This window comes from Netta rufina (genome assembly GCF_964035555.1).
Source record: "Netta rufina genome assembly, chromosome: Z".
NCBI classification, from domain to species: Eukaryota; Metazoa; Chordata; class Aves; order Anseriformes; family Anatidae; genus Netta; species Netta rufina.
This window is the reverse complement of record NC_140126.1, coordinates 72936083-72951082: the sequence shown is the minus strand read 5'-3', so window position 1 is coordinate 72951082 and position 15000 is coordinate 72936083. Positions and strand designations below refer to the sequence as shown.

The window sequence follows — 15000 nt, the reverse complement described above, 5'->3', positions numbered from 1 at the left end:
AGACACAGTCATTTCAGGGGACTCCCCAGGCTGGTGCTCAGTGACCCTTTTCCATACTTACATCCCCTTTCTTCTTGGAGCAGTGTTACCTTTAGCATCCACAGTATCTTCTGGCAAGGAGCTCCAGAGGCCTACATGGCATTGCATGACAAACTGTTTTTTTTTTTTTTTGGGGGGGAGGGAGGGGGCAGAGGGGGTGGGTGAGTTGTCTTTAACCATTCCTAGTTTCAGGGCTACTATACTCACAGGTGTGTGAGTTTAATTCAGAAGTTATACCAAGTCCCTGGTCCTATTTTTGGTATACCTGGGCAGCTCAGAGAGTCCCTCAAAGGAGGGAGCAAGAAGACAATGAGGACCTCTTAAACTGCACCCATCTTCAGGACCAGGGCCACTGGTGGGGATACAATCTGCAACCTTGTAGGTTAAAAATCAAACTCATGCTTTCCAAAATCTGAGCAAGAGACTTGCTCATTCTTTCAAAGCATAGCTGGGGACACCCCTTTCTGTACATTACCCAGATTTTCAGAGCCCATCTGCCTGCAAGGTACCCCTGCACACCATGTGCTTTACTTCTCATCCATCACCTCAGCTGTGCATAGCCCCACTGAAATGTGGTCATTTTTATGAACCTTAAAAAAAATAATATTGGGTTACCTCCTTGTTTCCCAAACTCTGCATAACACTTGGGATTGGCTTCAGTGAGGTGAGGACTTGACTCATGGACACCATTAGCAAAACCCTGTCAAGTCATTATATACCACAATGAAAAGCCATTCATTACAAAAGGGCTAAAATAAAAATCCAGCTAGACAAATAAAGGAAAAGCACCCCTGTCACTAGAATTTATTGAGACATTTTCGAGGCCTTCAATGGGGTTTTATTTTGTGATAGTTTTCCATTCAAATTGTAATCACAGGACTGGGTGTGGAGTTACTTCTATTTGGCAACGTGCTCCTGGTGAGAGGGAGAGCAAGTGTGCTACAGGCACGAGTATCAGGGAATGGGCAGCCCCCGACCAGCTTGACCTAGATGTGAGCTCCTCCCTGAGTTGGGTTTCAGAAATCAGTATTACACAGCAGAATGTGCCCCCAGTGCACACTGCCTCCACTTTAGCCTGATTTTTGTGTTTCTCTCAAAATCACTAATGTGCTGAGGAAAGGGTATGAAAAAGTTATTGTGAAACCTACAAATATCTTTTGTGAAATCAGAGACCACTTCTTTCATTTTTGGCTTGCGTACCTTCTTGGGCTGGTTAAGTTTCATTTCTCATTTTATGGACTTGAACTGGAGTGATGAAACCCATCAGCATCACCCTACCACATCCCATTGTTTTGAGAACTGCCAATAGCTTTCATGCATAAAACTTTGGTCCCAGCTGTGTAATCTGGGGACCTCAGCTTCAGAGATGTCTCCTCAGCAGGAGTCTTGCATTGAGCAAGTCTGCAGGTTTCATGGTGCAGACTCCTGCCCCTCAGGAGGAACCTCACACAACATCACTTCTCCTGATAATGGTATTGACAGACTGTGTGAGCTCTGGTGTCATGACAGCAAGCTCGTCCCTGAATGCTGTGACAAGGAACACAGGTCCCTGTCAGGGTAGAGGATGGTACCAGAGTCCCCATGTCCACTCTTAGTGAACCTCCCCTTTAAAAGCCAAATCTCTTCAACACAGCTTGCATCTTTCCTTTGGCTGATCTTACCTCTTCCATTGGCCTGAATCCCAATCCTGTGCACATACTGCATGTCTCTGATAGTCTAATTAGCTAAATATTCAATTAAAAAAAAAAAAAAAAAAAAGTGAAAAGGTAACCTGAGGGCAAGCAAATCATCCGCTGAAATCCTTGATAGCAACAGGAAAGGTCCTCACATTAGTTCCAGTTGGAGAAAGCAGGCTGCAAAACTAAAAAAATTAGCTTGTTCCTCTGGCCATGAAACTGAAAGAAAAATCAGGATAAAAAAAAAAAAAAAAAAAAAGCGGCAAAACAACAGATTATACTCGGCTTACTGCAGCTTTTTACTGAGCAGTTGCAATAAATCATCGGTCAGCTTGGCTGATCAGCTCAGCTCTCCACTAGCTGCATGAAGTCAGAGGAGAAGACACAGCATTCCTGGGATTTGTCATGAGGAGGTTTGTCACATCTTCCCGAGGCTTGCGTAAGGAGGAATGAGACAGGCTGCAGAAGGCCAAGTGTTAAGCAGAAATTATTTCACTTCCTCCGTGCTTTTGCAGCATGAAATATTTCTTGCCATAAATCAGCTCTGATTAGTTTATTATGGATGTTTAGGTTAAATGTCTCAATTGCTCTTTTGTTCTTTGGGAATCCAATCTTATTTTTATAGATATTTATTAGTACAGCTTCTAGACGGCTGATTTCATTTCCCATCTCTTTCCCATATTTTTGGCTGCACTGCGGGAAGGACTGTGTCATAAAGCTAAAATACCCACAGACATTAGCAGCGGGACATGGGCTTGCCTCTCTACCCACCATGCTGAGACTAAGCAAGGCTGCGTGGAGAGGATGTGAGCCCATGCAGAAGCTGACTCCCAGCTCTTCTTCTCCTACAGACGTGCCACAGCCTCTGGGAGAAATGTGGCTAGCAAGGCACAGCCACTGAGTGAGAGCTGCCCTAAAACAGGCGGTTGTGCTGAGAAAATTGTATGCGGGAACACGTGCCTCCTGTTCACATGTAGGAAAATTTCACAGAGTTGTACAGTTTAGCTTCTGCTCTTCCCTTCTTTAAAACCACTCTGCCACAGCCTCCTGAGGAAACAAGATGAGGGGTGGCCTGATGCGAGCAGAGTTGTCATCCCAGATTGCTGAGCCTTCTTCACTCCCACATGAACTTCTCGGTGGGCTGTGCAGGGACGTGGCTCACTCACCCCGTTACTTACCTCGTGCATCAGCTGCACCGAGTAATTCACCAGCAGTTGTTGAGAGGCCATCACAGGAGAAGTACTGATGTGGCAGATGTTACTTTGGTTTTGAACCTTGGTTGTTCAGTGACTACTACCCAAGCTACGCGTCAGAGCGCTCAGCTCCTCGTACCCACTCCGGCAGACGGGTCGTGCTGCTGCGCTGCCGCGTCCACACCTAATATAACACTTGCACTTGGCTCCCACCGCTGCCGTTGAAAAGAGGGTGGAGTGAACTTGACTTCGACATGTCTGGTAAAAAGTTCCCTGCAGACAATGTCTAATGAGGTTTTGATTTTCCAAAATAAACTTACAGCAGCTCGCACAAATGCAGAGCCCCTCCTGCTCCTTCACTCCCCCCCGATGGGAGCTCCCACCACCTGTGTGCCAGCGCAGGTTTTCTGGATGTGGCTGCAGGACAGAGGCTTGGAGGGATGGAGCAAGTGGTGCTTATATCAGGGTGCACTCTGGGGTTGCCAAGAGCCTTTCCAGCAGCTTACCGGAAAGGATAAAGATTAACTTCTTCCCTCTGCATGAAGGAAAATTAACCACGTGCTCGCTGTGTGGAAATGGTAACAGAGAGTGCTGATAGTGCTTCCTCTCCAAATACAGCGAGAAGTCAAAAATAGGAAAAAAAATCACTTGGATGGTGTGGGAAACTCATAAGATGATCTGCTTACCCTGCTCTCTGAATTACCCAGACCATCAGGAATCCCAAACAAATTAATCCATATCACAGCAGATCGACTTGTGCTTGATCACAGTATTTTGTATTTTGGTACTATATATTTGATATCTATGTAATATACATATTATATTTCTTCTCTAGCTTTATTATTATTATTATTATTGTTATTGTTATTATGTGTGTTTGTGTGTGTGTGTGTGATGTAGAAGCTCTTCCAGTGTCTTCATAAATAAAAAACAAAAAGGCATCTTCCTCTTTGAGGTGACTTTGCTTGATATCTGCCCTACTCACAAGGAGCAAATATCAGGGAACACAGCAGGAGAACGTCTTTCCTTGAGTTCTGCATGGTGGTCCTGGTATCAGCTGTGCTCAGGTGAATCAGTGGGGACAATGTTCAGAGTGCCTGCAGATAACAAGACTCTGCACAGTGACTTCTGCCCACCACCACCTTGAAAGGCTTTGATAACTCCAGATATCAGGTACCCTGAACCACTTCTTTGCCCTTCAGGAGTAAAAAATCCACAGTAATGGTAGCTACCAACCCACTGGTGCTCATCTGCCTAGCTCCAAGAAGCCACATGCTTCAATGTTTGCCATCCCTGTTCCCCTGATACTCATGGAGAAAGTGAGGGTTACCACCTGGCAGCTAGCCATCCTATCCTAAAATAGGTAAGATGAAGATACGCACCTACTTCTTGCTGCTGAAGGAGCCTCTGGGTGACTGTCTTAGGCTGAGCATCTGACCCACATATTTTAATCCAGGCCAGAGAGGTTTCTCCTCACTTACATCCTCCCCATGCAGCAGCTAGCCACCATTTGGTTAGTCTGCGTGGCTGCACTTGGTGCACCCTCAGAGGCACCATACTCTTTCTTCCCAAACTCCATCCAAGTGTCACTTCTCAGACCAGAGCCTCTGTGGCACAATCTCCCATTTTGGCCACAGATCTGGCAAAAGAGGGATGAGGTGACCATGCACAAAGCAGGACTTCCAAGTTACATTTAACTAAATAGGGGAAAACCAAACCAAACCACAACAAGAACAACAAATCCTGACCTTTAAACTTTTTTTTTTCAGATATTACTGTCAGGCCTTTTCTCAAAAAACGACAGCTCTGCATAGAGCTCCTCTAGAAACAGAGGCTAATAATAGTTATTTTTAGCTTACATACTCAAATGGTTCAAGGTATTTGTTTCCTAGCTGTCCTATGAAGACTAGTCTGGGTAGGACCCACTGGTTTAAGTCTCAGCAGAGACATAAAGCTAAGACTTTATGGAAAACTTTTACTGCACTTGGGGTACCTGTAAGCACTTCCCCTGAAGACAGAGAGACACTTGCAGTAGGATGGTACAGGAGCATTCATCAGCACTGCTGTCTGGTGACTGCAGAAAGCTTCATAAAATCCCAGCAGACAGAGTGATTTACATTCAGAGCTACTGCTGACATTAAAGCTTTTTGGAAGATGCAGACTAAATTTATTCTCTTCATTAAATAACAACAGACTGGGCAAGGTGTGAGAAACTTGCCTTGATTGCCCCTTCCCTGAGCACTGGACTAGATGTTCTCCAGAGGCCCCTTACAACCTCAGCAGCCCTGTGGCTCTGTGATGTTGAGGTACAATGGTAATTCTTCTTCAGATAAATATTTCCGACAAAAAGACAAATACAGACACACACACAAACAAAAACAAACAAACAGCCAAACAAAAAGCCCACAGAACTATTCTGCTTTCCCAGGAAATATGCTGACAATAGTGTGTTCATCCTTCTTCTCCTGGGCATTAAAAACCAGCTCACATCAGATAATATTAAGGTTGCTGTAGCAGCTTGACAAGAGGTGAGAATTCCCTCAAAGAAGGCAATTTCTGGTAATTGTGAAACCCTCTGACCATTGGCATTAGCAGGTAATACAAGATCTGACAATGTCAGGTGTCGGCTGCAATCCCGTTCCCCAGAGAGAATGAATTAAAGAAGGCCAAGTATCAGCTCTCATCCCCTCTTCCAGTCACACCCAGGCCAAAAGTGCTCTCAATTTCTCTTTCTTGCCATCTCTCACACATTCTCTCTGTTTTTCTTAGGCTGTACTCCCATAGATTATCCCAGCCATGTCCTTGTTTTTTCACTACTTTTTTTTTTTTCCTTGCACTTTTTGTCATCTCTGTATTGGCACACAAATTGCCACAACACAATACCTATCAGAAACTACTAATCCTGAATGCCTTATTCATGAAACATGTTTAAAGGTGGTAGCTGCTATCAAAGAAGCAGATATTTCTCATAAGGCCTCCCAGATTGATCTCATCAACAGATTTCATTAGGGTGCCTGTTTTTTGTGCCAATGCCATTAAAGAAATGTTGAATGAGATTGGGATCAAGAGTCATCCCTGGGGTTCTCTGCAAGTAATCTTCTTTCAGGTTGGTATATTCCGTTGTAGTAGTTACCAGTTTAAAAACATAGAGTTTCATTTTCCTAACACTACCAGTATCATACTGATAGATTTTATGAATTATATTGATTTTGTGGTGTATTTATAATAGCAGTGAAATAAATTAATGGTCGCAGAGAAAGATGAAAATTCACACATTTCTGACATTATCACAGAATCAAAGACTCACAGAACTGTAGGGGTTGGAAGGGACCACAAAAGATCATCGGGTCCAACCCCCCTGCCAAAGCAGGTTCCTCAGAGCAGGCTGCCCAGGTAGGTGTCCAGATGGGCCTTGAATATTTCCAGAGAAGGAGGCTCCACAACCTCTGTAGGCAGCCTGTTCTAATGCTCCATCACCCTCACCATGAAGAAGTTCTTTCGCATGTCAGTGCGGAACTTCCTGTGCTCTAACTTGCAGCCATTGCCCCTTGTCCTATCCCCACAAACCACTGAGAAGAGGTTGGCTACATCCTTCTGTCCCCCACCCCTCAGATATTTGTATACATTGAGGAGATCCCCTCTCAGTCTTCTCTTCTCCAGGCTGAACAGACCCAGGTCTCTCAGCCTTTCTTCATAGGGAAGATGCTCCAGGCCCCGTATCATCTTTGTGGCCCTCCGCTGGACTCTTTCCAGGAGAAAAGAGTCCAGGAGAAAGAGTCCAGCAGACTCTTATATGAGAAAGAAATGAGACAGAGAATGATAGATTGCCAAAAGGAAATTTAGGATAAAGATTTGATGAGAGCTCAGACCCTGTATAGAAGTACAGAAGTACAGGACTATGGGAAGAGAATTGGAAATTCAGCTAGAGCTGAAAAATAGCAGAAAAGTGGAAATAACCCCTGATGAGAGGTTTGATGCCTTGCTGAAGACAAGCGGGAATAGAAGTGAGTTTCCATAAGATGAGAAGGCTCTGCTTGCTGCTTCTCCTTCAGCAAGATAACCAGCTCCTGAAAAGATTTTTAGTTTTGCTCAGAACATAATACCTTCAGTCTCTAAGCAGCCTGGACATACTTTTATTGACTTGTTTTCCTACCATTCTTGCTTCACTGTTTCCACATTTTATTTTTTCTATGAAGAAAAAGAAAAGCCAGAAAACAGAATAAATAAATAAATAAATAATATGCTTTTCCTTAAATATTTATCAGCATCGAATTCCCATGTGTAATGGCTTCTCCTATTCGCCACCTTGAGTATTTCCAAGGTGCTAGAGCAAACTGCAGAGGATGTCTAAGTCAGCTAGACTGTGCTAAACATTTCCAGGGAGTCACATTTATAAACACAATTGTTTATACCCTTACAGGCACAATGCAAGGAAGAACAATATATTTTATATATACATATATACATATGAGTGACTCCTTTGGGGAATAATAGTGGAAAGGTAATTAAAATACTGATATGCCAAAAATTTATCTCAAAATTAGAATATTTCAACCCAAAGGCAATACTTTATATAGCACTTCCTCAAGAAAACAGTTTTTGTTTGTTTGTTTGTTGGTGTTTGTTTGTTTGTTTTTGGGGGAAGGGTATAACACTGTTTCCCTTTTATTTAAAAAAAAAAAAAAAAAAAAAAAAAAAAAGAAGTTGTTAATCATTTTGAACTAACTACTGGATAAACCCAGATCTCAAATGACAAATTGTTACGCATAAAAACACCCACTCTGTTGAAGTAGTTACACTGAAAATATAAAACTCTAGACGAGTCTAAACCTATAATGAAAGATGGCATGTTTTTCCTCCTGTAAAACAAATGTATGTTTTATCTTCCCCTAAAGTATAGTTTAAGCTGAAGAAAAAATTTACCTGGGAAATCATTTGCAGAGCAATATCAAAGAGACGTACTAATTAAGGACAGCCTTTGAAATTGGATCTGCATTTCTTGACATTGGTTAATTTCCTGTCTTGAAAAACCATTTGTGGGCAGGTTTCTCTATTTTGTCTTCCATCATTACTAAAATATTTTGGACAGGGGAGAAGCAATTGACTGACATCTCATGTCAGGTTATTTCATGTGACGGTTTTATAGGCTTGCCTGGAAAACACGCTCTTCCAAAAGGTGAGTTAGAAAACCATGCTCACAAAGTAATTCTCAGTTCAGTAACTCTGCTAAGTGGAAGGATGAATGGAGTAAGGCTTAAGACCAGAAATGTTCGATGTTTTTATTAATGGTCTGGATATCAGCAATGGGAAACTTACAATGTTTCCCATAATACTGTGCTGCGAAAGAACGAGTATACAAAATCATCTTGACAAACGTGGGAAATCAGCTCCAGAAATGGGATGCAAGTCTGTAAGGTGAAATGCCACTTACTAAACTCATTGGGTAAGTGTCAGCTGCACAAATGAAGAAATGAAAAACAAGTGACTACCTAGTAATTCTGCATATGAGAACCTAAGGATAACGGTGGATCACAACAAGAACATAATCTGGTACATGTTATATCATTGCAAAGAAGGTAAATATTGCATTCAATTTATGTGTAGCTGTACTTGACTCTCACAGGAACCCCTCTGCTCTGTCAGCTTTGGAAAAATCCCACTGCAAGAACTCCATGGGCACAGAGGGATAGCAAAGGTCCCAGCTTTTCTCTGAGACTTCACCAAGAAGCAGCAAGTACTGTAATACTTCCACAGATTTTTATAAAATATGAGGTGTTATTACTGAGTTCCCTTCCTAAAGAGCAGGGTAGTTTGAAATGGATTTTGTTTGGCATGGCCAAAGGAGCCCACTGGGTCTGTTTCAGTGCATAAGGATGAATGAGTTTGCGGGTGAAGTGGATGTCTCCCCTGCTTTTGGACAATACATACATATTGTAGGTAAGTTGCACTCATTTTGTGTAGGTTTCACAAGACTTCCTCTGCTCTGACAATTAATATGAACTCATTTTGGAATTATTAATGAGATGCTCCTTGTCTTCAAAGTCAACTGGATATTGGAACCTCATTGGCAGAAAAGCAATAGCTTTTTGCACAAACTCTTTGGAAAGGGACATTTTCCTAGCACATTCTCACACAGCTGTGGAGACTGACACGTTGTAAATGGTTTTCGAGGGAGAGGAGGTGTTCCCATGTATACAAACAGCCACAGCTGATGGGAAACTGACTCTGTATCATAGCTTTTCTAACTAGACAACACATCTGTGCTCATTCCAAGGTATGTCCCCCATCACGTCACTTTCTACTAAGTTTCTGGCTTGATTCTATAAACCTCAAAAAAAAAAAAAAAAAAAAAATCTGACAGAATTATTACATCTGCCAACTGAGTGTAACATTTGCTATTTATATAGTAGCATTTTATTATTAGAAACCAAGTTTCTTGAAAGCAGACTTTTGCAGGATGTTCAGGTCCATTTACCTTCATTTTCTGCTCTTCTATTTCAGGTAAAGCCATGGGACATTTTCACATTAAAATTGAAACTATATACAAGCTTTTGCTGAAAGCATTGTCAGATCAGCACTGGAAGATTTTAAATCAAGCAATGTCTATGAATGGGTGTATGAATAGGTCTTTTGTGGTCTTGTCATTTCTCAGGCACAAAGCCTATGGAGCAAGCAAAATATTTTGTCCATTCATGTTTTTACTATGTGATTTATAACACTGTCCCAAAGCCCTTTGTGAATTTAAAATGCTGTGACCATGTTTTTCAGAAAGGAATGCTTAATTTTAATATTCCCAGATACTCACTGAGATTCTTAAATGAGGCCCTGATCCTGCGAATAGAGACCAGTGCTTTTTATTAAGTATAGGACTGAATTTTGGCAGGACGAGGGCCTAAATAAACTGGCATTTTAAAAATACAGGGTAATTTTCAAGGTCCATTACAAGCCATAGAGCACAGAAGCAGTACTATGTTGCGTAGTCCCACTGGCTTCAGTGGGATTATTCATGTTTAAAACTCTTGTTTCTCAGGCAGAAGAATGGGTCCCCTCTGCCTTAAGTGAGAATTGATTCAGGCTCTTGAAATTGCAAAGCAGAAGTCTGACACACATGCTTAGTTCTATGCACTTGATTTTGACCTCTGAAGGTAAATACACATTTCTAACTTTTCATCTGATGAAGCCTTAAACCTAAATGAGTGTACCAGCTTCAGACAGGAAGAGGTCAAGCATTAAAGCATTCTTCTAACTAGACCCTTTACTCATAGCAGGTCTAAGCAAATAAAAGCAAAAACAATGCCTTTTTAGAAAGCATTTTATTACTTTAGAAACCATCTTAAGAAAAATAATGAAATATCAAAATGTCTCTTTTAAAGTCTATGGGTTTCTACAGGTCTACGTCATTCTACAGAAGGTCAAAATAGATTCAATATTAAACACTTTACTCCCCAAAGCAGGTATGCACCATATATGCATAATACTACAAAGAATCTTTAAAAAGCAAAAAGTCATTTCTTTGCACACTTAATTTTTTAAAGACATACCTCAATCAAAGCTGAGGAATTAGATAGACCACATCTAAGCTAAGCTGCTCGAGAAAGGGGCAGAAGATCAGGTAAGTACAGTGACAGCCTTAAGTGTTCCTTATGTCTGATTTATTCTCTGGCGACATCTGAAAACCAGTTGATCTTGGATACAACTAACAGCAAAAGCCTGCTAGGATGTAAAAAAGTTGTGATGGGGCTCTCTTTCCCCATGCGCATGCAGTAAAAGCTCAGCACAGAGGCTGAACTGATTTCAAGGCTGTCACAAATCAAGACTCAGAAGGCCAAGGTTCTACAACCGCGCAGTGAAGAATGGGGACAAGGCCAGTGCAAGGGAATTAAAGCAATGTGTCATCAAATACCGTACAGATTTTGTCTCAGTGTCTATACCAAAGCCTTTTAGTTTTATAACTAAACTTGATGTGGAGCACCAGTCTCTGAGTTTCTCAGACAACACATAGCTAGATGTCATCAAAGAGGTCCTCCGGCTCACAAGTGTTTTCCAGTGTTTCGAGAGACATCACATCCGGAGAATGCTTGCCCGATGTCTTCTGTGAGGCAGGATCAGGCCTGGGAATATTAAGCAAAGACATAGGTTTGAAATAAGTTTAGATAGGGATATAAATAAATCCAACACGCACACGGCCAAGGTGCCCATTTAACAGCGTATTTTGAGATTTTTGTTAAGGTTACATGTAAGAGAAAAGAGCTTTTTGTAAGACCTAATTATGTGCTGAGATGGCAGTGGCAAAACAAACAGATGAAATTCAGCTTGTAAATGTCAAGCCTTTAGCTATTTTGTTACAATTTTTAGGAGAATGACCATTTCACCCACAAATTCCACATGGAGAGCTATGGAGAGCAGAACAAACACAGAAAGCAAGGAGAGGACCTGCCCTTCTTCTGCTGTACAAGATGATGCTCCATGAATTGCTCTTTATTTTTACCCTGGTGCTAAGTGTGTGTGCTGTCCATCACTTTGGCACACTGAGTTGTCTCAAAGGTCCATGCCCCGAGGGTGCAAGCCTGTCCCCACACTGCGCAGCAGAAGAAAACACAGGTAAATGCAGAAAATCCTTGCATAGCACATGCTCTCCACCACTAAAATCCACGTTTTCATGGACTTCCAAATCCCTGTCCTCCACCTGTATGTATATTATGTTTACATGTGCTCTAACTGTATGCAAAAAAACTACTCATCATTCACTGCTACTTATATGCCAAGGTGCAGGTTTGTCCTTAGGTAACTGGACAGCACAGACTCCTACCTGAAAACTTTCTGCTTGAATCAGACGTCTGTTATAATGGATAACACACTGCTCTGCAACAATCAGCCCTATTTAGTCCTCCTTCGACTGCCCCTATCAAGACAGATGATTTAAATGTTTCTTGGCTATATGAGCTCCTGGCATTTACTACAAGCTCACGTTCACTGCTTCTCCTCTCCCTCTGAGACGGCATTCAGATAAACACAGAAGATGAGGTATCCTGCATTTACAAAGATGACAACATTTGTGACAGCTTCTAATCGCTATGGGAATTAATACGTATAGACTGGGATTCTCCCCAAAACCTTTGAATCCTACACAGATTTGGTTTTGTGAGCTTGAGGAGGAAAATCACTGATCACAGACAGTGGAGCTGTCAGTGATGCGATATTCCAGGACGGTATCACTAGATGCTTTGAAAACAAGAACTAATCTCTTAGTCTTGACTCAGTAGACTGTAGGGAGTCAGTACAGGAAGCAGGAAGTGGACCTGATGTGCTTGCACTGTAGGGTTTGGGACTGGCTGGAATTTCATGAAGGTCAATGGCTTCATGCCCAGGTACAGTCCACTGGTTTCATCCTGACAGAAGGTAAAAATTTTTTCTATTACCAAAACCAACACACCATTCACCAGGATGGGAAGAACTAGACAGAAATGATGGAAAGTTACTCTGAAACTCTGCCATACGAGGGCTTTGTGTAATGAGGCATTCAAAAGCCATCTTAATTCCCAGACTAATTGGAACCTTCAACTGCTCCACAGCTGCCAATATATTTAGTCAAAATCAGCATTTTTGATTGCTGTTTTGAAGTTTGGTTTCACACAGATTCGGAACCAAGTTTTAGAAAATTCCCATTCTAACTGGAAAACTCCAGAAAGCAACAGTTCTAAAAAACACTGCGATCTTCAAAATGTAATAATCTTCCCAAGAACCCAGCCATTCATGGCTTCTTGTCCTTCAAGTCTGTGAATCCACTGGAGGTTCAGAGTTCTTACTACAATGTTTCTTGGAGACTGATTTCCATTTAGAGGTGGAGCCCTCCGTGCTCCTTGGGAACCAGCAAAATCCCATTAAATGCTGAGTTTGGGACGCCTGCCCTTCCTATGAAGTCTCCAGTATTCGGAAGGGTTTCCTCACCACCCTATCCATCATTCCAGTTCTGCAAACTGCTTTAATTTCAACATACCATTATTTTCAGATTATGACCATTACTTTCCCTGGAAGTCTAACTAGGTTCCTCTGTGAACTCTGTAAAATGTTCTCCTTCAGGTCTGAATTAATCATGTCAAAGAATGTGCTTTGTTTTGTCGTGTTTGTTTTATTTTGTTTTGCTTCTTCTATTGGCATGCAGTGACATCTAGACATATGACAGTCTCATCAAAAACCACTTGGACCAACTGCAAATCAAACGTGCCAGAATCAGACCCTTAGCCAGTAACCTCTGGTCAGCAGGATCAGATCACTCTGTGCCATTCTGACTGTTTGTGATCAACTCATTCATACCCTTTTTTACATATAGGCAACATACCTCAGCACAATGTGAAGTTCAAGTTCTCTTATTGAAGGTGCATAACTTGACCAGTCTAAAGCATTAAGTCTCCAGTGAGAACACAGGTGAACCACACAGTGTGGAGCAGCATATATATCATTTTAATTAATTTTGAGTGGTCTCACCAGCAGATAAATTAGGCTGTGAAAGACCTCTGTATCACCACAGGTTATTTCAGGTACTTGAAGTCTTTTTAGATTAGCTTAGAATTTTTCACTGTCCACATGCCATTAAGGTAATGAGTCTGAGTTTTGCTGACTTTGAGGGTTCACCTATCACAGCATTTTCTGTTTTTGAAAAATAAGCCTGACATTGCTTAAGAATGGCTGTATCAGTAACAATTTTATCCTCATTGGGTAAACTAACTGTTTTCAATATTACACATGAGAACACATCCATAAGCCAAACCACTGGTGAGTTTTAACATTACACAGCTAGAACTATTAAGCTCCTGTACTGGTACATGGTACTCTCATTTGCTCTCCAGAAGCTGTAATACCATGCCTGTGAATAAACCCAACTACACTTGCAAAGTGGAATCATTAGACTCTTTACATGAAGTTCATAAGCAACTTAATTTTGGCTTTAAGACTGTATGATTCATATTTGCATGGCAATTATTCAAGACATGTCAACAGCTTGCTTTTTGCTGTGAAATTTTGAATCTTGGATTCTCACTGAAGCTGTACTACCTGATGCATAACTGAGTTAATTTCTTTAAATTGCAGTAAGTTGTATAGTTCTCTCTTGCCAAAAAGCCTGCAAGTAAAGGCATTCTTCTTGAAAGTTTATTCTTCTGTTGGATCACTTTTTGAAGTCTTGCCTTTTGGTAAACTTAAACTCCATTAACACATGTGGAGAACTGCTGACTCCAAGAGATCATTTCATATTTCCTGACATTTAGTTCAAGCCCTTCATAAATTGAGACAGAAGACCAGATCCACAGCTGGTGTGAATCACTGGAGCACTTAATAATGTCAGTGGAGCTCTGCTGACTTACACCAGCTGAGATTCTGGCCCAAGATTTGGAAGAAAGTGGTTATATTACTTGATATTTCTTTCCACAGCTGAGTAAGAGCCATAAGAAACAGAAGACATGCAACATGGTACTTAACTAAACAGTACAGTAACTCAAAGCTATGCAGGATGATGGTTTTGCACAGCTTGGGAGAAAAAACAATGGACCAGCCCCATTTGCTTCATGTGATGAATTGTTCCTGAGTTCACACAGACCCCAGAGGAGATCTGCACGACACCACTCCTGCTGCAGTACATGGCCAACTCCACTTGGTAATGTTTTTGCAGGAGTATGAAGCAGAAAATAATCTCTAATGTGACTGCTATAAATGACATGGTTAAAAAGAGCTTCCTAGTGGCAAAAAGATCAAACAAGTTGTAGCTGCTCTGAAGCAAAATCAGGTCAGAGGCTGCAACATTAGTACCATCGCTCATTTTGAGGCATTCCTTGCCGGAAGGATGAAAGGTTCTTGCACGGAGCTATGCTTGCACATCCAGCTCAGCACATTGTGGTTACTCTTCCACTGAAGGTTTTGTTCTCAAGCAGCTCTCATGGGATTTGGAAAGAGCAATACTCTGGTAAATTAACATAGCCAGAAAAGTTTCCTAAAAAACTTAAGCAATCTAGGAGGCATACTTGTGTCCTTGTACAACTGTATCATTTCCCCCATTTTTCTTAGTAATTAAAAGAATCACTTCCAATCAAAAGCTGGCA

The 15000-nt window shown here is 41.5% G+C and overlaps 1 protein-coding gene across 1 annotated transcript in view; it reads right to left on the bottom strand.

The window, feature by feature from the left end:
• Positions 1-10293: 10293 nt before the first annotated feature.
• The window catches only part of XRCC4 (X-ray repair cross complementing 4), a gene marked incomplete at its 5' end in the record, with an annotated part of 168274 nt that continues 163567 nt past the window's right edge, over positions 10294-15000 (bottom strand). The window contains one exon of the mRNA XM_084305552.1: positions 10294-11019. Coding sequence (XP_084161678.1) covers positions 10911-11019 — 109 coding nt within the window. The 3' untranslated portion in view covers positions 10294-10910. The remainder of the gene's footprint in view (positions 11020-15000) is intronic.